The following is a 27694-nucleotide window of genomic DNA, read 5'->3' as shown; positions in this document are numbered from 1 at the left end:
TAGAAGTGGTGGGGTATCTGAACTGATCTCAAAGACTCTTGAAGTCTGCCTGTGAGCTACCTGAATCATAAAATTACTTCCAAGTCCTCCTAAATGGAGAAGTAGCATAGTGCAGTGGCCAAGAGCTCCAATTCTGAACACAGCCCACACGTTTGGGTCTGACTGCTTTATGAGGCTATATGGCCTTTGCCAAGTTACTCAGTCTCTCTGTGCCTCAGTTTTCTCATCAGTAAATGGTGATAACAACAGAATTTACCTAGTAGGAGGAGTAATTAAGTCATTATATACAAGGCACTTGGAACAGTGTCTAGTATGTAGGAAGAGCTATAAAGTGCCAGCTATTAATCACCTGAAGATGCATGTGGCACCAAGTCCTTCAGAGCTGGAGGAAGAAAGTCTGGCACCATCAACTAAAGGTATGTGACCTCAACTGAGTCCCTTAGTGTTTCTGGGATTTATTTCCTTCTCTATAACATGATGGAAATTATATCTACCCTGCTTACCTCACAGGACTGCCAGGAAGATCAGAGGATGTAATGGATACTAAATTCTTTGAAAAGGTCAAAGTCCCTTATAAATAAGAAGTCTCATTAATACTAATTATCTCCAAAAAGATTACCTGCTTTTTGTGTAATCAGGGCAGTTTTTCATCCCACGCTGTTTTGTGCAAAGAATCATTACAAAAGAAAACATGCTGCTGACATAAAATAATGGATTCCCCAACCAAACCCAGTCCAAAAGTCATTAGAATTGTTTTGTGACTTGAATTATCCACCACCACCTTTTGTACCTGGCATGAATTAAAGTTTATTGTAATGGAAAGGGTATTAAACTGGTGTCATGTGCATTTTCCCAGGTGATTAATAGCTGGCACTTTATATTAATAGCTCTTACTACATACCAGACACTATTCCAAGTGCCTTGCATATAATGACTCAATTACTCTTCTGACTAGGTAAATTCTATGGTTATCCCCATTTACTGATGGGAAAACCGGGGCACAGAGAGACTGAAGGGGTCAGGACACCTGGATTCTAGTTCCCAGTTCTGCCATTAATTTTATGTGTCATCTTGGGTAAGTCATCTTATTTCTCTGGGTTCCCCTAGTCTGTAAAATGAAAATTGGATAAATGCTTATAATTCTGTGACTGTATAGCTCTTGTGGCAGAGGTGTTTGGGGCATTATGGGGTCTGTTCACTTCTTAGTAGGGCATTACTCATCACTTGGGTTAAATTTCCACTGAATTTCTGGAAAATACATCTTCCCAGACAGCACTTGATTGTAAATAGTGTATTTGATTAAGAGAATACGTCCACAAGTATACACTGAGCCCCACAATGTCTTTGTCTCTAGAATTCCCTATAAGTATAAGCCAAATTCAACTTATAGATGCTCCAGAAGGGGATGGCATTCTTCCTTTCTCTGGTCCCACAAGGCATCAGGCACTGTCCTCTTCCATGGACTCTCTTCCACTGTCCTTGCCTTGGGACTCTCTGTCAGCTTTTTGCTAGAGGCTGTTTCCAGAATTTGCTATGAGGGCCTATAAGGACCTATGTGATCTGCCACCCACATGTCCTCTGATTTTCTCTCCTCTTTACTGTGTTCCAGACATGTCCTGAACCAGCCTGGAGCTCAATCCTGCCTCAGTGCCTTTGCACTTGCCATATTCCTCTACCTATCTTTGTCCACATAGTCCCGTGGCTCCCTCCCTCCCTTTTTTCACATTTCTACTTAAATGTCATCATATCAGGGAGGCCTTCCCACCTTATATAATGTAAAAAAAACTCCCCCTCACTTTGCCCTGGTGCTCCCTGAATTTGGTACCCCGTAAGCTATAATAACAAAGTGCAAAACCAAAGTGGCTCATATTAGATAGAAATTTATTTCCATCTCATTTAACAGTCAAGAATTGAACAGCCTAACGCTAGGGACTCTGCCATCTTTTACTCTTGGCTTCTAAGAATTCCTCAATCAGTATTTCTCAGCCAGTGAGAAAGAGAAAGAAAGAGTCCAAGATAAGCAGCCTCATCTTTCAGCAAGTGACCTGGAAGTTACACAAAGAACTTGCACTCACAACCCATTGGGCTGAACTTGGTCACAAAGCTATACCTAGGTGCAAGGCGGAGAGGTGGGGGTGGGATTGGGGAAATGTAGTCTGTAATTCATGGACACATAATCAAGTAACACTTGAGATGGGGCCCTTTTCCTAAAAGATGAAAGGGGGAATGAATTCTGTGGAACAATTATAAGATTCTGCCACAATCTTCTTTCCACTGGCTATATTCTATCTCTGTAGCACTTATTGCATCTGACAATCTATAAATTTCCATGTTTATTTTTTTTCTCCCCACACTAGAACCTGGGACTCATGAGGGTAGGAACTTTGCTCGTTTACCACTGCACCTTCAGCCCTTACACCAGTGCCTGGCACCTTGTAGGCACTTATGAAATATTCATTGAGTGAGTAAATGAATTTTTTTTCCCAGCTGGTGTCTGAAGCACTCACTTCTCTTTCTGATTCATTTTGGATCTCAACAGGTCCAAATTTTCCTGGTTTTTCGTGTTCATGAGATTCTTGTCCTACTTCATCTTGGGGCTCCCAGGATTCAAGAGCAGGGTGTTGTCTTTTCAGATGCCCTCTCAGGTGGTTGTGATGTTCTCCAAAAGACTCCAGGTTGAGAAGGAGAAGGAATTAGGGACAGATGCATTTTTATTAATAAATTAATGGACTTTACTTTTAGAGCAGGTTTAGTTTTACAAAAAAAAAAAAAATTGAACAGAAAGTACAGAGAGTTCCCATATTAGTCCAAGGATGCTAAGGATGACATTAATGGCCAATACTAACTTGAAAGAGTGTGGCTTTGTCTTAGGAATTAAAAATAACTAAATTTGTCTCAACCATTTTGAACCTTTGCATACACTGTTCCCTCCACCTAGATAACACCATTTGTGTTCCTGCTCCTCCCCTGCCTAGCTAACTCCTATTCATCTTCCAGGTCTCAGCTTAGACGTCACCCCCACCCCGAAGCCTTTTCTGTATTCTACTTCCATGTCTAGGCTGAGTAAACTCCTCATGTGCCCTCCAAGTCCCTTGGGCTTAAAATTGTAGTGTGCTAGGTGTGAAGAAATGTGAATTTAAAAGAGCCAATCCTTCATGATGAATAGAGTGGGTAAGTGGAGCTAAATTTAAAATAGAGTCAAACAGCCACTTGCTGACTAAAGGTCAAACATGTACTCTGATTCTCCTGAAAACCCACACCTCTGTTCAATTTTGGAACTGTCAGAACTCACCTGACCAACCAATCAGAGCTCAGCTGTATGAACCAATCAGGGCTCAACTGTGTCAACCAATCAGCACTCAGCTGTATTGACCAATCAGAGCTAAGCAAGTTTGAGGCTTTCATTTGCATAAATGGACCTGAAGGGGAACCTGGACAGCAACTTTTTCTATGAAACTTGAAACCTCCCTTTGTTTTCTGGAATACACCTTTGTTTTACACCTAAAGCTGCCCTTCCCTGGTTTTCAAACTGTTCACTAGAACAATGTCTCTATCCCCTAAATCCCTTTTCAAAGATCTTTTGTTCACCTAGGCAATAAGGAAACAAAGATTAAAAAGCAAAACGTCCAGGAGATCCCTATAAAGCTAAAAAGGAAAGAATAAAGGAATTATATGCATAAGTTTCCTGGCTGGAATGAATGGGGAAGGCAGAGACATGACAGAAAAAGGAAACAGAGGATGGTATGGGGTATTCAAGCCCTTGGTACAAGGGTCAAAAGCTAGGGGCAGGGAGATACTCATAAGGAAATGGTGGTGCTTTTCATAGCTGCTTTGGATATTCGACAGGACCTCAGAAACTTAGCTTTGGGAGAAACCTTAAAAATCCTATCATGTAACCCACAGCCAATTCAGGAATTATATTACTCTTAAATTTGTCAGAGTTAAATTAAGTATTGTATGCTTTGTTAGTGCAACAAACATTCATTAAAAAACTTTTAAGTTCAAGGGACACAATGGTGACACAAAGTTGCAAATGTATGTGGTTTCTGTTTTTAAGGAACTTGTCAGGTAGCCAGATAGTAAAGGATAAATGGTCATTTATTTATCCATTCAGCAAACCACTTATTTCATGCTCTATGCACCAACACAATATCTTGAAAGATTGCTATTATTAACACTTCCATTTTATAAATGAGGAAGTTGGGTCTCAGAAAAGTTAGATGATTTGTCAAAGGTTGCACAATCATGGTGCCTGGCACCACTGTAAGCATCTATCATTAGTTAGCTTATTTACCCTGCACAACTGCCTACGAGGTAGGTACTTCTGTTAGCTCCATTTACATATAAGAAAATGGTGCTAAGAAAGGGTAACTTATGCAAGGTCATTCTACTAATAAATGGCAGAACCAGGATTCAAACCCAGACAGTCTGGTTCCAGTATTCATGCTCTCAAATACTGTGTTATATTGATATATTGTTAAACCAATTAAAGTTAAGTCAATATGTGGTTATATATAATGAGTAATGTTGACCCACAATAAGTGGCTGAAGCAAAAATCTCAATCGATGGAGGTTTATTAAGCCAAAGTTGAGGAAGCACTTGGGAAAAACACAAATCACAGGCGAAACTGTGGCTGTCTTTCCAAAAGGGAATTTGGAAGTTTCAGCAATTAAAGGCCTAGAGAAATTTAAAATAAAAAAGTGTGTGTGGGGAGGTGGTTAGTGAGACAAAGTGCTTAATTTCTTGTGAGACTCAGGAAAATCTACATTTTACATAAGATGAGATGAATGTTGGAAGAGAAAAAGAGAGTGAAGGAAGCATCAATTATGTAGATGTCCCTGGGTAAGTGGAAGAATGTTTGATCCTATCTTGTCTCTGTCCTGTACCTGTGAAGCTAAACTTGTAATTCATTATTACTGTGGAATCAAACAGACTTTAGTTTTAGCAGCTAGATGTAGCCTGCAGATCCAAAGCTACAATTTCCATGTCATTGCTTGTGGGAGACCAGCAAGGAATTTCCTTAATGAATGATCTGTTGGACCAGTTCTTCACAAGTGTTTGAGGCCTTTACCTTCTCTTTTGTATAAAGAGTTTGGGGGTGGGGGGGGAGAGGCAGTGGTCCTGAGATTTTTATTTTCTTTTTACAGTAACAATGCAAAAAAAAAAAGTCAACATAACTTGTGTCACTTCTTTTGGTTTGATTTTTCATTTTTCTCTCCATTCCTTATTGTCCAGTTAACTCTATTACCAAAAATAAATAACAGAGAAAGAAAAATACACAATTACACAGGGGTGACTTTGGCAATAGGTTGGGAACATTGCTTAGAGTGGGAGCTACTACCCTCAAGAAGCTTCTGTAGGCTTCTGATTCTCTGAAATCACCTACACGTTTTTGTGTGAATTAGCTTACTTGCATTTTTCTGGAGAAAAGTTTTACAGCTTTCTTAGATTTCTCTGAGGATCTGTGACCCATAAAAGACTAAGAACCCTCTAAAGAAAAAAAAAGGCCAATTATTAGCTTCCTGGAAGCCAACCAAACATTGGGCACTTCAGTATTTTATTATAAAAAAATAAAAACCATAAGTGCTACGAAGGCATTAAAATATTTAGAACTACCCTGTGATGACATAGAAAATGTTGATGCTATAATGCCAATAACAACAATTTGAAAGTGTTCTGTCCACTTTCTCAATTCTGATTACCTCCTCAATCCATGTATATTTGGCTTCCTTTCTTCCAGCTAGACTGTAGTTGTCAAGGTCCTCAGTGACTTCTACCTTGTCAGATCCAGTAACCACATCTCTAACCTTAACTTTCAGTATAGTTGGCCACTAGCTCCGCTTCCATGCCATGGCTACTCTGTTTCTACCTTACTAGCTCTTTTTCCCAGTCACAAACACCTCACACTTGAGATATTTAGGTGTATTTAAGGTATCTAAGTCACACCTTTAGCCCTGACCGCTACACTGAGCTCTATACAGCAATGTATCCAGTTGTCTACTTAACATCCCTCCTTGACTATCTGAGATGTAAACACCTCAAACAAAATATCTATTAATACAAACAGAATTAGTAATACTATTACTGTCTTTCTCGTTCAGCCCCCAGAACAGTGCCTGGCCCATAGAGGACTCTCAAGAAATAGTTATTGAATGAATGAATGAATAAGTGGGGGGTAAAATTTTTTAAAAATTATTTTTAAAAATTACACATATATGTGTGTGTATATATAAACCGTTTTTACAATTATCTTTAACAGCACAGAGACAGTAAAGTGGTAGGAAAAACACCAAAACATTAACAGTGGTTGTACATGAAATTAAAAGATGTTTCTTTAAAACTCTTCTGTTTTCCAATTTCATTTTTAGAGCATATTGGTTAACAATATGAGAATTTGGAGTCTGAGTGAAGACTGCCGTTTACCAGCGGCACAACCTTGGTTTCCTCTTGTGTCAAAGGGGCTTAAAAATACAACCTGTACCTCCTTTGCATTTATTTAGCATTCCCAGTGGGCTTTACTGTAAAATTATTGATGGAAAGAGCTCCGCACGGTGTAGGGTACATAGTGAGGGGCAGTAATGTTAGGTGATAATGATGACAGACTTGTTTTCTTTTATAATGAAAGTACATATTTTTCTTGCAAACTTTGCCGAAGTGAGTGAAATCAACTCCGCGCCCTTTACAAACCCGCCCCCTCAGCAGAGCGCTGACCCCTGCCGGCTCCCGGGGAAGGCTGCGCCTGCTCTGTCCTCGTTTCCGCCCACGTGACCCAATCAGGCTCCTCCCCGTCTCCAACATGGCGGCGCCCAGCGGCCTAAGTCGCACGTGAGAAAGTCTGGGCACCTGGGAAGAAGAGAGTACAAGCTTGTGAGCCATTTTCCCCTCCCTACTGCGGGTTGCATCCCTTCGCCCCTCCTGCAGGCCCTCGCAGGCCGCTGCCCCCCTGCAGCCATGAAAACAAGGCCCGTTTCCCACAAGACTGAGAACACCTATCGGGTGAGTGTGGAAACTTGGGTCGGGAGCTGCTGGTCCCTGCTGCCTCAGCCGTGAGACTGGCTCTGAGGGGACTCCAGGAGCTGTAGAGTTCTGGGCCAAACGTGAATCTCTTGCCTGGAGGCTCTGGCGAAAGAGGGAGACCCTGCGGGTGTAAACATGGGGTGGGGAAGGAAAGAAGTCTGGCCAGCAGATTTCGCCCGCAAATTTACCGAGTCTGGCCCGTCATGGGAATTCCCTTCAGTCCAGAGTTAAATTCATTATCGCAGGAGATTGCTTAGGTCCCATTCTCCCCTGCTCTTTTACCTTTAAAGACCGAGTTGGGGGGCGGGCCGGCTGGAGGAGGTGAGTGATTTCCAGCTAATGGCTGCTACAGCACTTTCTCTGTTTGCCGCTTGATAGTTTCTTTACAGGTCTTACTATACAACCGTAGGTCTGTATATGTTTTAAAACACTTATTGCGGCGACTTGGCTAGTTTCCTGTGCTTGTGGCGGGGTATGAAACCTAATAGATCTAGGGAGACCAATCGCCAGCCTTCACCTCACTTCACCGGCTAGCATGGAAATTTTATTTGAAATGACATGGTTGGAAGAACTTGTACAAACACACAGAAGTGTTCATTATCTTTGAATAGTAATGCAGTACATTTGTTGAAGGGTCTGTGTTTTTCAGTTTGTTTTTACACTTATTCTTTGTGATTTATCAATGATGTCTGCTTTTAGTTTCAAAACTCAGTTACACATTTTACGGTATAGAGAAAACACATCTGAAATTACAAGCAAAGCATACCATTAGTTGTAATGATAATACATAAAGCTTATTGAAGCTTTAAACTTTCTACTTTTACAAGGAAAATGCCCACATGTAATTATTATACAGCACTCTAACAGATATCAAGATCTGATAAGTGATGATGTATCTTAAATATGCCTTCTCTCCCAGTTTCTTACATTTGCTGAACGATTGGGGAATGTGAATATTGATATTATTCACCGGATTGATAGAACTGCAAGCTATGATGAGGTAAGAGAATGTGATATTAACCACCTTCAAATATTCATAGTTGGTGTTTTAGTTTCTCCTGTTAGAAGTGAATTGTTTTTCAAGCCATTCCTTTGTGAACATGAAATGCATTAGATTCGTGTTGTCTAATACAATAGTCACACATGGCAAATTAGATTTAAAGTAAATTAGAAATTCAAGTACTCAATAGCCATATGTGGCTAGTTGCTACCATATTAGACAGGTGCAGATATGGAACATTCTGTCATTGCAGAAAATCCTATTGGGTGATGCTGTGTTAGACAGTTAACTTGAAACTCAGCTGGATTTTGTGATTCTGGAGTCTCCCTTTTCTATATGCTGCAAATCCACATTCTTGTGGCTATAATTTTAAAGTGATTTTGAGCAAGTCATTTTTCTGGGGCTTAGTTTCTTTCTCTATAAAAAAAAAAGGGAGGCTAGATGTATATACCTTTTTCTAGTTCTTATCATGCCTAACTCTCATTCCTCTATGCAGAAATCTTTTTCTTTTTGCTGTATTAAGTCATTATTCTTCTGCTTACCTTTTAAGATCTTATATAACATGCCTTTAACTTGGGTATTCAACCTCATTTCTTACTATTCTTCCCTTGACTCTAGTCAAACTCTACTCACTTGTCTTTGAATGCATTGTCTCTACTGTGTAAGTTCAATATGTTAAATGATGTTATCTAAGTAAGCACATAATATTTTGGGAACTCATAGTGAAGGGGGCCTAACCTAAATTCTTTGGAGATCTAGGATGGGGTGTAAAAAAGGTGATCTAGACAAGGTCATGCCTGAATTGAGTGTTATTGTTTATATAGGTTTTAGCATGACAAAAAGGTTAGGAAAGGTTGTTCCAGGCTGAGGGAGAAGCCTATATTAAAGGATTTGAAGATAGAGGATGCATATCACACTCAGGAAACTGCAGAGTTTCTTGCAGAGTTTGTGATTATAGGTTTGTGTAGGGTGTTTGTGTGTGTTGGCGGTGACTCGGATAGGGGAAAGGGCCAGTTAGTAAGATAAAGCTGGAGAGGCAGGCAAAGATCATAAAGGGCTTCATATGTCAAACTAAGTTTGGATTTTTTTCTGAAGCTGTGGGGTATCATTCTAGGACTGTGTGCAGGGGAATGAGTGACATGATCAGGTTTAAGTTTTTTATTTCTCTGGCTTTAGTGTGGAGGAAAGAGCAGGACTGGAGTCAGGGCAACCAGTTGTAAGAATCTGGCAGTCATCTAAGTAAGAAATTATTATGCTATTGGAAGTCAATATGGACAGAAGAGAAGGAATCCAGAGATATTAAAGAAATAAAAAGGATAGGACTTGTGACCTACTAGGTATGCAGGGAGGAAGAGAATGGGGTTAAGGTTTTTGGTTTCAATAACTGGGTGGTTGAGGATGTCACTCATCAAGACAGATTTATAAGAAGAGGAATGTGAGGTTGTGGAGGGAGGATATTTAGTTCCTTTTTGGGTTTGTTGAGTTTGAGATACCTGTGGCCATCCAAATGATAGTGTCCAAAAGATGTTTACATATGTGGATCTGGAGTATAGGTGACTTCAGAGGTGGAATTACAGATTTAGCTTTCAGCATATGGTTTATAGTTGAAGCCACAGGAGAGGTTGAAAGCATCAAGGGGTAGAGTATTAAGTTATCAGAGAAGAGCCTGGGACGGGGTCCCAGGCTAGATGGTCCAGAATGGCCTTAATCACATGTCTGGCAGTTAGCTGGGGCTTATTGATCTTGGTTCTCCTCTTGGTCTCTTATTTTCCCATAAACTAGACTAAGTTTCTTTTCATGATGCAGAATCTTTCCAAGAGAGTGAAAGCAGGAGCTACAAGGCCTCAAAGCCTTGCTTTGGACATCACAGGGTCACTCCCATTGCATGTTATTGGTTAAAGCAAGTCATGAGGCCAGGCCAGATTCAACGGGTAAGGAAATAGACTCCATCTCTTGGTTGGAGGAGCTGCAGAGTTACCTTGTAAAAGGACAGGGACATAGTCTATCACAAATGGCTGGGCATGTGCCAGTCACTTTGCTAGGCTAGAAATGCCTTCTGCATTTAAGTTTTAAACTGTGATGTGTATTTCTCTTCTGCCTTAAAGGACACTAAAACAAAGTTTAATAGTATTCTCTTTTTTCCTTTTTATTGTCAATTGGTTTTATATCATTTTTATTTTTTAAAGATTTCCAAAGCACAATTTAAGGATTTCTTTCTTTTTAAGATTCTAGAAGATTTGGCATGCTGTTTGTATGCTTATGTGTTTGCTCTCTCTTTTTATCTCTCTTTCTGTATATACACACACGGTTTCCACACACATACACACATTTATTTATATATACACATAGGTACACATATATACACATTTATTGACTTTACCTTTCAGTGTACAAAGTAACATATACCGTGTTAACAAGCTAAACAATGTAGTGGTGAATTTAGAAAAAGCCTATTATCTCATGCCTCTCACCCCTTATTGCCAAGGAAACCAACATTGACAGCTCAGTATATGTGTGTTCTTCCACACTTTTCTCCATGCTCATGTAAATGTGTACAAACATCTATGGAGGGTTTTTTTTTTCCTAAGGAAAAACTGTATCCTACCATATATCTATCTCACTGCATAACTTGCTTTTATCATTTTGGGGGCATATCATCAACATCCTTCTAGTTCAATATAGATATAACTCTTTTTAATTGACACAGAATGTACCTTAGTATGTATAGACCATAAGTTATTCCAGCTATTTTCCTGTTGTTGGATATTTAGGCTGGTTAATAATGTTTCCCTCTTACTACAGTAAAGCTAAATAAACATCTTTTACTTATATGTTTGCAAATTTTATAAGAACTATATCCAAAAGTAGACTTGCTAGGTCAAAGAGCATACCTGTTCTTAATTTTAATGGAAATGCCAGATTACTTCCCCATAAGGTTGTAGCAATTTATATTTTCAAAAGCAGAATGAAAGAACTGTAGAAAGTTGACACATTTTTCTGTGCCTAAAATTGCAAAAAACACAAGTTTTTTTCCTTAGTGTGACTATTATATATAGGCTTCAGAGAATAATTTGCTGCAACCAAGTCAATAAAATGTTGTTTTTATAAATCATCTGTTGATGCTATACTTCTGATTGCTTTTTTAAGTATGTTAGTTAATGCTTCTTTTTTTAAAAACTAAAAGTTTTTAAACTCTTGGCTATCATTGTTTTAAGATATTAATATATCATTGTTCTATTTACTTCTATCATAGTTTTCTTGGAGTTGTCTGATTAATGGACTGCTTAAATCTTGACAGGAGGTCGAAACCTACTTTTTCGAAGGTCTGCTGAAATGGAGAGAATTGAACCTCACGGAACACTTTGGTATCTATTTTGTTCATCCATAATTTGCACTTTATATGTTCCATACAACTAAATAGTGGTGTGATGGAAAAGAACAACATATTCTTTTTTTTTCACTCAGGGAAATTTTTCAAAGAAGTTATTGACAAATGCCAATCATTCAATCAGTTGGTCTATCATCAAAACGAGATAGTTCAGAGTTTGAAGACTCATCTGCAAATTAAGAACAGTTTTGCCTATCAGCCGCTTCTGGAGTAAGTAGCATCTTGGGAGAAAGCTTAACTACATTTATCAGCGTTTTAAGAAAGGTCATGTTTCGTAGCTACATGTCTTAGATCAAATGTTTATAATTTAGAAACAAGAAGATTTTACCTTTTCTATTAGGAAAAGGTGCATTACCATTTTTGCTTTTGTTATATACTCCTGAAAGAACCCCATTTTTATTTAACACCATAGGAACAATTGACCACAACTTGTGATATAACGTACCTTTATCACTTGAGGCTTTACTTAGAAATATTTTGGTTTAATTAATCCTATGATCATAGGCCATCTATTATCATTAAATAGATTTGTAGCCTTTTTTAAAAAAAACTACCTAATCATTTGCTTTTTTTATAATCCAGTTTGGTTGTACAGTTGGCACGAGATCTGCAGACGGATTTCTATCCACACTTTCAAGATTTTTTTCTAACTATCACTTCAATCCTGGAAACTCAGGACACAGAGTTGTTAGAATGGGCTTTCACCTCGCTGTCATATCTTTACAAGTACCTGTGGAGACTGATGGTGAAGGACATGTCCAATATATACAGGTGACCCTTTTCTCTCTAATATATTTTTTAGTTGACTTTCCTTTTTTCATTGGCTTCTGTCTGACTCCAAACTACCTTTTCAGCTTAGTGCTTAATTATTTCCTTTATACAAAGTTGATTCTCCAGCCAAAATGGTCTGTAGTCTAGTCTGTCAGTCTGTGTTGACTTGGCCATCTCTCATCTCCAGCTATTAAAGTTATACTCACCCTTCAAAGCCTGTCTTGGGTTCCATAACCTCCACAGGTATTCCCAGGCACCTCATGCAGAAGTGAAAGCTTTGTACTCTGTATCCCCTTGGCATTTTTTAACCATTTATGCTACCCAACTGGCATTGTAATTGTTTGCTTCTAATGCAGTGCTGTCCTAAGAACCCTGTCTTAAACATCTACATTTCCCCAGCCACAAATATACTTACTAAGCCACAAGAGACACTCGGTATTTGTGAATAAATGTGGACAGGGGAAGAGGTGGAATTCTTTAGTAGCTTTTTTGTTTAAAATAAGGGAAAGATTGTTTATTAAGTCTGGGATTTGATGAAATTTTCCATTTGGTCTTCTGATTGTTTCTACATACTACAATTGGTGCAGGGATATTTAAGATCGATGATCAGCCCTTTACTCATCAATAAAAAGTGTAGGTGTGGGATAAGACAATAGATTTTTAGTGCCACCCTCTTTACCCTGCTAATCCTTTTCTTTTAGGAACTTTGAACAGAGAATGAGAAAGAAATATTTTTTTAGCTTTCACTAATTCTCTATGAAGCTTTTGGTAAAATGTGTTAGAGACCAAGATTATTTCATTAAACAACCAAGAAGGTCTTTGGGGAATATAGTTTATTTGGTTTTATGACTTGAGCTGTCATAAAAGCTGTCACTTTTAGGTCTGTAAGTCAGGCTCTTCAGTTCTCAATTTATTTGGTTTCAGTATAACATCTTCAGTAGCCTGGATATTTTCACTTGAGTATTACTGAAACCAAACTCAACATGTTCCTGTTCAAACCAGCTCTTCTTACCTTTTCACTCATTCCTATGTTTGGTAAATATGTACTGAGTATCTGCCATACGCCAGGCCTGATTTCGTTGCCTGTTTTCTATCAGTGGTACCATTTTTCCAGTCACAGAGTCTTGGCACCTTACAGTGCCAAATTGTTTTCAAGGACCCCAGATCTTCTTGATTCTGTCATTTACACACTCACTCAGTGAATATTTATTGGATGCTGTGTGTATATCAGGCATTTGAGATACAATCAAAACAAATAAAAATCCCTCTTCTTGAAAAGTTCACATTTTGGCAGGGAGAGAACATCTTGGACACACGCCTGGCATGTTCAAGGAACAGCAAGGAGTCCCAGATGGCGGAACAGCCTGTATGAGGCTGCTGGTAATTAGGTGATATCAGGGAAGTGGTAAAGGGGTCAGATCATAAAGGCCCTTTTCGACCAATGTAAGGTCTTTGGCTTCATTGCAGGGCCTCCTGGAATGTCTCTTGGGTCCATCATTTTCCATTCCCTCTCCTACCAGTCTCTTTCATGCCTGTTATTAGCGTAAGCTTGACTTGAACAACTTTCTGATTGGATTACCAGCCTCTTCTTTCCTCCTTTACTTCATCCTATATATTGCTGTCAGATTAATCTTTCTGAAAATATTCATTTCTCATTCAGCCAGTATTTATTAGTATTAATACCTGCTGTGAGCAAGGGGCTGTTAGATATTGAGGTTATGGCAAAGATAGGAGAAACACATTCCATGCTCTTCTATCATTAAGGAGACCAATTTAAGCAATGTGATCATATATAAGTAATTATTTAGTCATAGCTGCATGGCCGTATGACTTCGAGTAGGTCGCTTATGCTTTCTGTCTCACATTCATTATCCATAGAATGGGGATAATAATAGTACCCATCCCATAGAGTTTTTGTGCTAATTAAATGAAGTATTAACACAGAGTAAGTGCTTACATAGATGTAGGCTGGAACCCAAATTCCTCTGCTTGCTATTCAGAGCTTCATGTTTGCCTGGGCAGCTTTTATCTGCTGCTGCCCTCCTCAATTACATCATCCTTCCTGTTTTAGACAGACCAGCCTCCTTGTTATCTCTTGGCCGTGATTATTTCTGCCTGCCCATCTTTGCTCTCACTTCTATCCTAATATGTACTCTAGTCCCCACCTAATTCTTCCTGCCATTCAGAACTCACTACAAGTTTCCATTTTACATGGAGTCTTGTCTGTAAGAGCAGCACCACCAGTCCTAGGACTCCTAGTGTTGCGGCCTTCAGTCTTCTGTTCAACGTGTGGGCGTCTCCGTAATAGAATGAGATTTTAAACTGGTTTTATGCTTGCCGTGTCAAATGAGATTTTAAACTTGTGATATGCTTGCTGCATATTCCTTGCATACCTAGCACAGTGTTGGAACATATCATTGACATGTATGTCTTTATTAAAATTATATGATTAATTATGTCTAATTTTTTCTTGTGTAGCATGTACAGTACACTCCTGGCTCATAAAAAACTGCACATAAGAAATTTTGCTGCTGAAAGTTTTACTTTTTTGATGAGAAAGGTTAGTCTGATATTTTATATATGTGTTGGTAGTTGATCATCAATAATCTGATGGATAGAATCAGGTATCTTTTTTTAATGTGGTTATTATGGACTAGTTCTCTCTTTCTCTCTTTCTCTCTCTCTCTATATATCTACACACACACACACACACACACACACACACACACACACACACACACATGCAGAAACCTGTTACTATTTTCAGTTTATCTCACAGTAAGGTTTAGTCTTTGCTCACAAATTAATGTGATGAAATTTCGGTCACTCTTTCGTTGTTATTTAGGTTTTTGGAAGCTTTAAGAGTATATTAAAAGTGCCCTCTGATTCAAGTCAGTAAATGTATGAACAGTGAGATTAACAGAAATTTTTGTAATAGTTTCCTGGAAGGAACTGGCAGCATAATGTTATTTGTGTTTGTCTAAAATTTCCATAGTAAATTTTAGAGGGTTTTTGTAATAAAACAAAAATATTGGTATTAAATTTTTTTCATGTTCATAAAATACAAATATATGATTTACTTTAAAACATAAAATGTTGCCTTGTGTAGTTTTCATTGTACACACCTTCCTATCATACCAATGAATTCATGCTTTTGTGGGGCATTCCAAGTGAGAGTATACTCTTAGGGTAGTTTGAGATCATTTCAAATGTCTGTTTCTTCAGCATTTTTTCTTAAGTACATTTAAATATGAATATGTTGAGTAGCAAATAAGATTTCTTCATGTGGATATATTTATGTTTGTGAATGTAATTTTCCATTTTTATTTTACATTTTAGGTCTCTGATAAAAATGCACTTCTGAATTTAATGTTCCTTGATCTTGAGGAACATCCAGAAAAAGTAGAAGGAGTTGGACAGTTGCTCTTTGAAATGTGTAAAGGAGTTAGAAATATGTTTCACTCCTGTGCAGACCAGGTAAATAACAGTGAGGAGTACTTAGAGTCTATGTGGAAGGATTAAAGAGAAAATAGAAAAGATTGAGACAAATAATGTGAAAAGAGAATAGCCTACAATCAATAGAAAGCACTAAATGAGGAGTGTTAGAGGTTTAACATTTGTCTAATGTAGGCCCTGGGCAATTAGGTATTTTTACTTATAAAATCATTACTGTCGTCTTCATCCTGGATACCAGGAGGTAACATAAATTGATTAATGTGTTAGGGTAAGTTGGGAAGGGAGTAATTGTGTGATAAAATTACCCATCCCAGTTTGGAAATTCCTTTTGGACACATAGTTAACTTAATCATTAAAGCTGGCATAGCCTTGATTATTCCAGACAAGAAGTAGCTGATAAAATCAGAGTGGTAATCCCAGGGTGATACTTAAAGGTTTGTGTGTTGATTTTAATGACTTACATTCATTCCCACAGGCAGTGAAGCTAATTTTGCAAAAGCTAGGACCAGTTACTGAAACCGAAACTCAACTACCATGGATTTTAGTTGGAGAAACACTTAAAAACATGGTCAAATCCACTGTACTCTATATCTACAAGGAACATTTTGGTACATTTTTTGAATGTTTGCAAGTGAGTTCTAATCTTTAAGGGGTATGTAACAAGGAATCTAAGAGTTTATTATTGTTGCTCTTAGATTTGCAGAGCACTCCTGGAGATTTTATTTTATAATTGTTTTCTTTATACTTCCACACACATACTAAGATTTTCCTTCCCTCCACCCCCTGTACTATTTTTATTTGATATGGTACCCTGAGATGCAGTAGAGAATAGTGGTTAAGGGCGGCTCTGGAGCCAGACTGCCTCTGTTTGAGCTTTGGCTCTGTCTCTTACTTCTAGTGTCATTTGAGGAAGTTATTTAAAGTCTGTATTCCTCAGTCTCTTCATCTGATAAATGGGGCTAATAATATCCCCTACCTCGGGGTTGCTGAGAGGATGGTGAGTAAATACTGGTAAAGAACTCAGAGCAGTGCACTCAGTAAATGTTAGCTGTTACTGTCATTAGTGATTCCTGGTAAATGTGTCTTTTTCTTCCAAAGCAAAAGAATGTGAAAAGTTGAACTGTTCATTATTGGATTAACAGATGAGTTCGATATTTTGTATTTATTCTGTTACATTCTTTGTTTGCAGGAATCCCTCCTGGATCTAGGTAAAAAAGTAACAAAAACTAACTGTTGTGAAAGTTCTGAACAGATTAAAAGGTTGTTAAAAACATATCTGATACTTGTGAAACATGGAAATGGATCAAAGATAACCACACCTGCTGATGTTTGTCAGGTGGGTTCCCAAATTAATATGCCTAAGAGTCTATTATTAAAAGCTGAATGCCAAGTATGCATTTTTTTTTTTATTTTTACAGGTATTATCTCAAACATTACAAATAACCGATCTTTCTACATCGTGCCGGGAGACCCTCTTGGATGTCATTTCTGCTTTGATTCTAGGTGAAAATGTTTCCTTGCCGGAGACCCTCATCAAAGAAACCATAGAAAAAGTAATTTCAACAAATATTAATTGCGTGGTTAATAATATGTTTAGCAGTGAATAAGCTGCTGGGAAATACAAGTGAAGCATGACAAAGCCTCTTCCCTCAAGGAATTTATAATCTTGTTAAGGAGATGTGAATTGTATGCTATAATGGAACTAAGCAAAGTAAAGTGTGGTGAAAGCTAAATCTATACAGCAAGTATTCTGCAAGCATGTGTAGCTTACTGCGTCCTGGGTGTGAGCTGGGTATTCCAGGGTAAATGCTGTGATAGCTTAAAGTTTTTGATTGTTTTGGGGGACCTGGGAATGAGTAGTTATATTCTATGAACTGATCTGTTGGAGACAGATTGAATTATAACTATTAATTCTGCCTGGGGTTGAGAAACAGAAAGCTTTTCAAAGGACTTGTATTTGGGATAATCATCTAAAGTTAAATAGCAGCCTGCCAGTCAGAAAAGGGGTTAAAAACACTAGGAGAGGGAACAGCAAAAGCATGTGTTCATAAATGTATACAGTCTGGGCACATGGACACATGATGAAGTGTGATGTGATATCAGCAAAGCTCTGTTTGTCTTTCAAAAGTGAGATTGGGTTTTAGCCTGCAAGTAGTGGAGGGCCCTGGAAGAATTCTAAGCAGAGACATGATTTGCTGAGATCTGCATTTTAGTGAGTTTGGAAGATGGAATTGAGTTTGGAAGCAGGGTGGAAAATAGAAAGATCAGTGAGGTTCTTCTTAGCTTCAAGGAGTGCAGTAATATCCTTTGGGGAAGGTGTAAGATTGTGCTACTTGTGCTTTTGTAATTCTTTATAGCTGGTCTAGAATCAGGCAGCTTTTGGGCAGAGCCCTATGTATTTGCTAGGAATATACTGCCCTTTGCATCTGCTGAAATGCCTTTAGGGAGGGCTAAACATTTGGGCAGAAAACTGGTTGAAGTGTGCCCACCATTTCTTTCTATAGCTGCTTTTTGCGGGGAACAGGGAAAGTACTCTCTGTGTACTTACATTAATATTTTTTACTTGTGGTCCACAGATATTTGAGAGCAAATTTGAAAGATGTTCAATTTTCAATTTTTCTGAAGTCATGTTTGCTATGAAGCAGTTTGAGCAGGTAAGCAAGATAGTAAGTTTGGGATATTTTTTTTAATCGGTCATGATAAAATAATCGTATTTGAAATCCTGGAATTTTTATTTGTTTTTTGAGAGGAGCAGAATAAGTGTGTGATGTAATGTGTTTGTCAATGTTTCATTAAAGAAATCACATTCAGTTCTAGGTTGCAAGTAAAATTATTCTGTATGCTGAGGCTCTTAAAATGATACCCAGTAGCCAACTTGGTTTTTTAATAATCCTTTAGCTAGTTACAGAACCATGTGCTAAAATGGAAAAATCAGTTTCAGGAACTTTTATGTGAATTTGAAACATAGAAAATAGTTTCTGAAACAGTTTTTATTGGGAGAAAGGTGCGAATTCATTTCATTGCTACAAAACAGATACCTGAATGAGGTAGAAATGGTTCCTCAAATCGTGAGTTTATTTTATCCCTTTCTCCTCACCCCCATCAAACATCTGCCCCTCCTAGCTAGTAACCCTATAATATACTTCATGGAAAACTGTCCCTGTATCTGTCCTCTCATTCTTCCTTTTAATCTTTAGTCATATATATTCTCATATAATATATAGTCTCATTTGTATAAAAAAAAAAAAACCTGATAAAACCTTTTGTATGTGTCCTAGACCCTGTTTCTTTCTGCTCTGTGAGGATTCTTTAGTTCACTCGGGTTTTCTAAGCAACTGCTGCTTTCCCTTCTCCCCTGTTCCCTTTGGTCTTTTTAGAAAACAACAAAAAAAATCTTATTTTTAGCAGAGTATTACATGTATGTATGCAATTTAAAAGTCAAGCAAGGCTAAGAGGCAGCCATTTGTTCTCTCCTCTTACCAGCAGCAACCACATCGAATGGTTTTTAGCTATTTTTTTCCGGTATTTACATTTTTAACTCATCTGAATATACTGCCCTTCCTTGGTTTGTTAGTTTCAGTCCTCATTTGTAGACCTCTTCCCATGGGATATGAATTTTATTTCTTTTATGCCCCTCATCCTCCCAGTGGAGTTATGTCATAAATTTTGGTTGCATCCATATTCACCACACAGTTAATCCTTATAAACAAGGAGTATTTTATGATTACATATTCTTTTCTGTATGCCTTCTCATTTTTCCTAGAGTTTGTAATTGCCTCATTCTGTAAAAATGAGGAAATTGTTTTCTTTGACTAACTGCTCAGTGAATCTATCTTTGGACAGTGTGGTAAATGCCTTTTGCCTGCAAACTGTGTGATCATTTAGCAGCTCAATTTTTCTTTTTCTTCTTTCTTGGAGATATTCCTCCTGGAGCAATTCCAGTCTGAATGCACTGCTCTCTCAGCCCCTGCACAATGTTATACTGAGACTTCCCTTTGCTTCTCTTCTGTTTCTTGGATCCCATGTTTTTCTCTTGTTATAGTTTACTCTCTAATTTTGGAGGAATACATTTTCCAGAGGTTCCTGAGAAGAGGTGATTGAGATTTAGCACATCTGAAAATGTCTTTATATTCTCTCTTCACACTACACTGTTAGTAGGCTGGGCACAGAATGTAGAATTCTAAGTTATTTTCCCTCGGTTCGTAAAACATTGCTGCATTGTCTTTAGCTTCTGTTGTCCTGCAAAGAGGTCTAATGCCATTGTGATTCCTGATTCTTTGTTTATGATCCTGTTTGTCTGAAGTGTTAGAATCTTCTCTTTATTAGGTGTTCTGAAATTTATATCTGTTAAAAAGTGATTTTTTTTCTTATTTTTAGCTTTTTCTACCAAGCTTTCTGTCATATATTGAGAATTGCTTCTTAATTAACGATGCCACGGTCAAAGATGAAGCTCTGGCCGTTTTGACCAAGCTCATTCTGAACAAAGCGGCACCTCCCACTGCTGGTTCGATGGCCATTGAAAAGTACCCTCTGGTTTTCTTACCAGAGACAGCAGGGTAAGTTTTAAATTTTTATTCCATTTTAATATAATGCATCAAGAATACTGTGAAAAATGAAGATCTGTATATATCAGCTGGAATGATGTCCACAATAAGTTGTTATGTGAAGAAAGCAAGTTGTAGAACTACATACATAATACATGTAGTATAAGCTAATTTTGCAAAGTTAAAACAAAAACTATATGTAAGCATAGAAAAACATACGAAAGGCTACACAAACCTATTGACTTTGTTTATATCAGAAAGATGGTAAGGGAAAGAAAGAGGTGATTATTAATTTTTTAAGCCATTTCTTTGAAAATAATTGTAGATTCACATGCTGTTTGTAAGGAATAGTACAGAGAGTTTTCATATCTCCCTTCACTCAGTTTCCCCCACTGGTGCATCTTGCAAAGCATACTCGAATATCACAACCTGAAAATTGGCATTGGTACAATCCATGAATATTCAGATTTCATCAGTTTTATGCACTTTATGTGAGTGTGTATATGTGCATGGACATATAGTTCTATGCAGGTTTATCACGTGTGTAGATTTGTAACCACCACCAGAGTGAAGATACAGAACTGTTCCCTCACCACAAGGATCCCTCATGCCACCTTTTAATAGCCACACTCACCCTTCTGCTCTCTACTCCCTAACCCCTGGCACCCACTAATCTATTGTCCATTTTTATAATTTTGTCATTTTGAGAATATTATGTAAATGGAATTATACAGTATACTTTTTGAGACTGGCTTTTCCTCCTCAACATAATTCCCTTGAGACTCATACAAGTTATGTGTATCAGTTGTCCCTTCCTTTTCATTGCTGAGTACTACAGTATTTCTTGGTTTGAGTGTGGCATCGTTTGTTTAATCATTCACTTTTCAAAAGGCATTTAGGCCATTTCCAGTTTTTGGCTATTATGAATAAAGCTCTTATGACATTCTTCTTTTCATCTGTCTGAGATAGTGCCCCAAAATGGAATTGTTGGGTTGTATGATAAATATATGTTTAGTTTTATAAGAAGTGCCAGTTTTCCAGAGTGACATTTTACATTCCCACCAGCAGTGTCTGAGTGATCCACTTCCTCTGCATCTTTACCAGCTTTTGGTATTTATCACTATTTTTTATTTTTGCCAGCCTGATAGAAGTGTAGTGATATCTCACTATGGTTTTTATTTTTATTTATTGTTTTTTAACCAACAAGATCAATCAGACAATCACTGTAGTTTTAATTTGCATTTCCCTAATGGCTAATGATGTTGAAACATGTTTTCATGTGCTTATTTGCCATCTCTTCTATAGTGAAATATCTGTCTGTTCATTTCATTGGCTTCTTTTCTTTTCTTTTCCTCCGCTCCCCTCCCCTCTTGCCTTTCCTTTTTTTTCCTTTCCTTTCCTTTCCTTTCCTTTTCCTTTTCCTTTTCCTTTTCCTTTTCCTTTTCCTTTCGTTTCTCCTTTCCTTTTCTTTCCTTTGATGTAGTCTGACTGTGTTGCCCAGGCTGGTCTCAAACTCCTGGCCTCAAGTGACTCTCACCTCAGCCTCCTGAGTAAAAAAAGTCTTGAAATCTTTAAATTAAAGCCCTCTTGCTTTATTCTTCTTTTTCAGAATTGTTTTAGCTCTTTTTGGTTCTTTGCTGGTCAATATCAATTTAGAATAAGTTTGTCTATATCTATAAAAAACTTTGCTGGGATTTTGTTAGGAATTGCAATAAACCTATTGATCAATTTGGGGAGAATTAACATCTCTCCAAGGATACACAAAACAATTAACTTTGTTTTGTCAGGAAGATGTTAAGGGGAGAAAAGAAGTGACTATTCATTTTAAAATTATATACATACCTTTGCATTGTTTCAGTTGTTAAAAGGGCCATGGATTACTTTCTTAATTTCATTCAAAACAATATATACTCTTTAGAAGTTAAAAATCAAAGTTTATTTAAATAATTGAGAGGATTCAGCTTATTGTTTTCCAGATAGTTAAGTGGGTATACCTCTATATAGGTTAGGAAATCAGTTCCCTTACCATTCTTTTGTTATACTTAATTTTCTTACTTCTATTGGAGTAGTTAGAATTGTCATTGTGTTTGTGGTTTGCTTTGAGGCAGTAGGAATAGATATTCCTTGAGTTTGTGCTGAGTACTCAGCTTTGAAGCTTCCCAGCATCTGCTAAGGCGGGAGCTATTGTCGCCTGGTCACAGAGCAGAGCTGTTTAATAGCTTTTGAGTTTGATCACCATGAGATTCTGGAGGAGCCCCTCTTCTTACCGCCTCCTGACACCTTCTGTCTACCTTCAAAGTAGCTTCTCGATCAAAACATGCCAGCAGAGTCTTGTCGGTTTTTTCATTTACCGAGCTCTGATTCCTAAGGAATGGGTAATGAGCAACTCTTGTAGAATTATTCCTTTGGAACTTTTCTCTGGATTTTGCAACACGAAGCCAATCTCCCACAGACACATTCCTTGCAAGTGTCAAAACTGTGGGTTCTGTGCAATGGCAGTGAAGCTGCTTTGTTGGTCAGCTTCCACGAGGTGAACAAAGGCACTGACTGAGGCTGGGTATCAGGCCTTACATTGTCATCTCAGCTCTCAGATCCTCCTGGGGAGGTCGCATGGTAAAATAAACAAACAAAAATTTAGAGGTATTAATTTGCAGCAAGTAACACAACTTCTGTGTTCTTTCTCTGAGAAAACATTCCTCTCCCATCCCCCACAGAGACACGGTATGCCCATATGAATGAATGGCACCTTTGTCTTGATTCCTTCCCTGAAGTTTTAAATAATAGTTTGAATATTTGTAGTAACAATCCACTCATCTGAATGGTTTGTTGTGAGAATAAAAAGAGATAATAAATATGAAAAGGCTCTTTGGGAAATAAATTTATTCCATCATTTGACAATTATTTATAACATCAGGTATTGTTCTAGACACCAGAGTACAACAATGAGTAAGAAAAAGTTTCCATCGTTTGGGGATGTAACATTCTTGTGGGAAGGGATGTGGTGAGGCAGAGAAGCCAGTAGCAAGATGATTTTCGCTAGTGATGAGAAGCAGCCTGTAGTCCCAGCACTTTGGGAGGCTGATGCAGGAGGATAGCTTGAGCCCAGGAGGTCAAGGCTGCAGTGAGCTATGATTGTGCCACTGCACTGCAGCCTGGGCAACAGAGTGAGACCCTGTCTCTAAAAACCAAACTAACAAACGAAAAGGTAAAATAGCAATAAGAAGATACAATGGGGTGTTGAGAGGGAGAGTGAGTGGAGAGCAGGCACTTACTCCTTTCCTGAGATGGGACCTTTGGACTGATTGTAATGATGGGAAGGATCCAGCCTTGCAGAGATCTGGGTGAAAGACCTTCCAGGCAGAGGAAAAAGTTACTGCAGGGAATCCAGGACAGGAGTAAGCTCAGCATGTTTGAGCGACAGAAAGGAAGCCTCTGTGGTTAAAGAGTGGTAAGCATGGAGGAGAGTGTGATCAGAGGAGCTGAGGGAGGTAGGTGAGGGTCAGATCACACAGGGCCTTACCGGACAAGGTAAGGGGTTTGTGTTTTATTGGAGGAGCTCATTGGCAGGTCTGATAAAGCAGGGAAGGGAGTGACATGGCAACTAATGACTCAGTTTTTTTTAAAGCATCTCAATATTTGGTAAGACTTTTGCAGATTGTTGGTCATAGTTATTACTGAAAAGACTGTTTCAAGATGTGGTGACATCAGGGAATTGACAGTTGAAGTAACTTAATTATCTATCATGATTTCCAAACACTCAATATCCTGATAAGTATGAAACAAAAGAAAAGGTAGCTTTGGGTTTAATTTTAATGATCAGAAGGGCACAAGAGTAAAAACCTGATAGTCCACTTGATATTCCACTTCTGTTGCATAACAAGCTAACTAAACTGGAGTTGGAGGATAAATTGTAAAACAAATCATTTTGCTTATTATTTCTATGACTTTTCTTTTGATTAGATTTCTGTCTTACAAATAGGGCTGAGATATATAGTACACCAGCAAAAATGAAAAGAGGCAAACAAGAATAGTACCAGAATAACAGATACCCCAAACCTAGTGCCATGTCAGAAAGTATCATTGAATAATTATAGATCCTATTTAAGCAGCAGGAGAAAATTACTTTTAAATCATAATCATTCTAGTGGTGTTTTTCAGCTTCATCACAGTAAATTTGCAACATCATTCTCCATTTGTGAAGTAGTAAAATTCAGTCAAAAAGGAAAGGGAGATGGAAGAAGTCAGTTCATTCCAGTGAACTACCTCTCAGAAACGTGCCCTTGTTTCTCATTTCCCGTGCCCACCTGACCCCTGGGATACACCTTATGCTCCAGAAATAATACCTAAAACTAAAGGAGACTTCTTGGTTTAAGTTATGAGGCAAATTAAAATAGAAATAGAAGGAAGTAGAGCCAATGGAGTTGAAAAAGGCTTTCACCGAAAATTAAGTGACCCACATTTGGTTATTTATATTCAACCACCAGCAGCAGTTCCTTTCTCCGAGTGCTCTACAAAGGTAAGGAACCAATTTTATTTCAAACTGCAGAGGGCAAGAGTGATTGTATTCTTTCCTATTTTAAACACTTATTTATTTTTTATCCTTCAGATCCTATGTAAGGCAGAGGAGGACTAGATCCAAGGGAGGAAACAAACAATTTCCAGTATTGGACCATCTCTTATCGATAATTCAGTTACCTCCAAAGAAAGATACTACTTACTTTTCACATTCGTGGGCAGCTCTTGTGGTGTTACCTCATATTAGGTAAGAAAATAAACTCTGCTTAACATGCTGATTAACATATGTTAGCCATTCCTTGCCATTCCATGAGAAAGCCGTTGAGTGCCAGGCTGAACTTTTCCTTTTTCTCCCCTCTCCTTGGACAGACCTCTTGAGAAGGAGAAGCTGATACCATTAGTCACAAGCTTCATAGAGTCGCTCTTCATGACAGTTGACAGAGGGAGCTTTGGAAAAGGTCAGTTGCCATCACCGTTTGTTTTCTTCTCTTCTTTTCTGGCACACCCAAGTAACTGTAAGCACGTGAAATGTTAGAGAATAATACTAACATTGTGTTCTGGCATAACCCCTGCTGGATAAATACAGGGAAAAAAAAGAGGATACAAAGGGCATGTTTCACTTATACCACATAATGTGCTTGACCAGGTCATGGTTGCTTGAATATGAGGAAGGTAAAGTATCAAATCCCATGGCTTAGATGGCCATTCCTTTACAAGCCCCGGACTATGTCTTGTTTCCCGTCTCCCACACCCACCTGACCCCTAGCATACACTTTATGCTCCAGGCATTTCTATTTGCTCACCCTGAACAAGACAGACACATTCTTTTACAACTGTCTGGCTGCCTTTGTACATGTTTTTCCTCTGCCTAGAGACCTTTCTAGGCATAACACCTCTAGAAAGACCTTCATGAGTCCTCCAGACAGAATTAGGCTGCCCTGCCCAAAACACCATTTCCTATTGTATACTTATGTCTCCCCTACTAACCTGCAAACGGTAGTTTAAAACCAGGTGTTTTGTTTCATTCTAGCATAGCATTTTTTTCTAGCACATGTGTATAGTAGTCATTTATTCACTTACATGTTAGTGTGCTACATTCTATGTTAGACACTAAGCAGACATGTTAGAGAATAAAGTAGACTCACCACATCTCAAGTGCTCAGTGGCCACATGTGGCTAGTGGCTACCGTACTGGATTGTGTCTACATATTGGCACAAATATTTTTACCATTGTAGAAATTTCTATTGTATAGCGCTGATCTAGAGCCTAGAGTAGAGTCTGATAAAATCTTTCTGTAAAGGACCAGATAGTAAATATTTTAGGAATTGTGGGCCTCCTTCAGTCTTTATAGCATATATATTTTTAACAACCCCTTTAAAATGTAAAAAACCTTCTTAGCTTGCAGGCCATATAAAAACAGGCTGCCTATTAGATCTAACTTGTGGGCCGTAGTTTGCTGACCCCTGGCTAAAGACTAAATAAATGTTTAATTAGTGTCATTAATTGAATATATTATGAGTAATGGCCATAATTGGATAATGTGACTTATTATAAACTGGAGAAGTAAAATCAACATGAGTTTTATACCAGGATAATTTCTTAGATATTGAAAAGTCCAAGCCTACTCTCTTCAAGAGTCCTAGTTTTGATAATGCCAGTGAGTGGGACCGTTATACTTCATCCTCATCTTGGTTAATGAAGCAGTATTTTTTTTTAAGAGAAAGTGTCTTGCTTTGTTGTCCAGGCTGGACTTGAACTCCTGGGCTCAAGCAATCCTCCTGCCTCAGCCTCTCAAGTAGCTGGGTTTATAGATATGCCTCACTGTGCCCATCTCTGAAACAGACTTTTATTCACTACTTCTGAGTGTATATTTTTCTTGAGAGATAAAACGTAAGACTTAGAAACTTCTCTTTTCTGTTATATTTGGACATTTATTTGACAGATAATACTTTAAAAGGCACAAATTCACTTTAAGAACTTCCCATAAATAGCAAGTATTAGATAAATGAGATGTTTGGTGGTTCCTATGTCAGAGAAATAAGTAATGTGGTTTCTTCTATTTTTCTGCCCTTAGGAACCTTATTTGTTCTTTGTCAAGCTGTAAATACTCTGCTAAGTTTGGAAGAGTCTTCTGAACTTCTTCATTTAGTTCCTGTGGAACATGTGAAGAGTTTAGTATTGTAAGTAAACCTGTCTTCCATTTGGCTTAGTAATGGATGAAATATAAAAACCTCAGTTTTTGTGAAATGTTGGACATAAGAAAAATCTTTTTGATCTATTTTATACATGAATTGTATTCATGCAGTGAAATTTAATATTGATTTAGGTCCTCCAATTAAAATAAATACATTTTTTTGGCATAGTCTTTAATGATAGATTCATCTTTGTAAAAAGGGATATTTTATTGTGTGTGTAAATTAGCATTGTAAAGTTTAAAGGATTTATAATGCCTGTCATTCCCGACTGTAACATTGCACAGTGTTGAGCGTTTGTAACTTCTTTAGTGGTTTCAACATACACATTCCCACTGCTTTCATATTCTGCCTCAGCTTGACACGATCCACAATTCAGAGAACTTTCCTGTGGTCTCTTTTTTGAAATATGGAAGCAATCCAGTTTTTTTGTTTGTTGGTTTGGTTTATTTGTTTTTTAAAGTTTAGTTTAGCCAGGCCCTGATTTTTATAGTATCACAGGGCCATTATTGTACCCTTTCTAAAGACCAGGCCTGTTGAAAACCTGGTGAGTCTATTCCATTATATTCCCAGGCTTTTTAAAACAGATTTACTCATTCACTTTATTCCGTAACTACTTGTTTCCGTTTCTTATGTACTAGGCCCTTTTCTAGGCACATGGAAACAAACAGTGGATGAAACAGACAAAATCCCCTGCCTTCGTGGAGCTAATGTGCTAGCCAGAAGAGACACTAAGCAGAGTAAATAAGTAAAACATATAGCCTGTGAGAAGGTGCCAAGCGCTGTAAAGAAAAACAAAACAGGGCCAG

The 27694-nt window shown here is 38.0% G+C and overlaps 1 protein-coding gene across 1 annotated transcript in view; it reads left to right on the top strand.

The window, feature by feature from the left end:
- Positions 1-6782: 6782 nt before the first annotated feature.
- Positions 6783-27694, top strand: part of UTP20 (UTP20 small subunit processome component) — a 90824-nt gene continuing 69912 nt past the window's right edge. Inside the window, exons 1-15 of the mRNA XM_045553131.1 lie at positions 6783-6997; positions 7938-8018; positions 11317-11383; positions 11484-11616; positions 11989-12177; positions 14656-14737; positions 15517-15654; positions 16109-16264; positions 16823-16969; positions 17052-17186; positions 18210-18287; positions 20011-20189; positions 24784-24939; positions 25062-25150; positions 26768-26873. Of these exons, the coding sequence (XP_045409087.1) occupies positions 6953-6997; positions 7938-8018; positions 11317-11383; positions 11484-11616; positions 11989-12177; positions 14656-14737; positions 15517-15654; positions 16109-16264; positions 16823-16969; positions 17052-17186; positions 18210-18287; positions 20011-20189; positions 24784-24939; positions 25062-25150; positions 26768-26873 (1781 nt within the window). The 5' untranslated portion in view covers positions 6783-6952. The remainder of the gene's footprint in view (positions 6998-7937; positions 8019-11316; positions 11384-11483; positions 11617-11988; positions 12178-14655; positions 14738-15516; positions 15655-16108; positions 16265-16822; positions 16970-17051; positions 17187-18209; positions 18288-20010; positions 20190-24783; positions 24940-25061; positions 25151-26767; positions 26874-27694) is intronic.

Source organism: Lemur catta, chromosome 6 (genome assembly GCF_020740605.2).
Source record: "Lemur catta isolate mLemCat1 chromosome 6, mLemCat1.pri, whole genome shotgun sequence".
Taxonomy (NCBI): domain Eukaryota; kingdom Metazoa; phylum Chordata; class Mammalia; order Primates; family Lemuridae; genus Lemur; species Lemur catta.
Note: the sequence above shows the minus strand (reverse complement) of the source record. Positions and strands in the feature narration are given on the sequence as shown.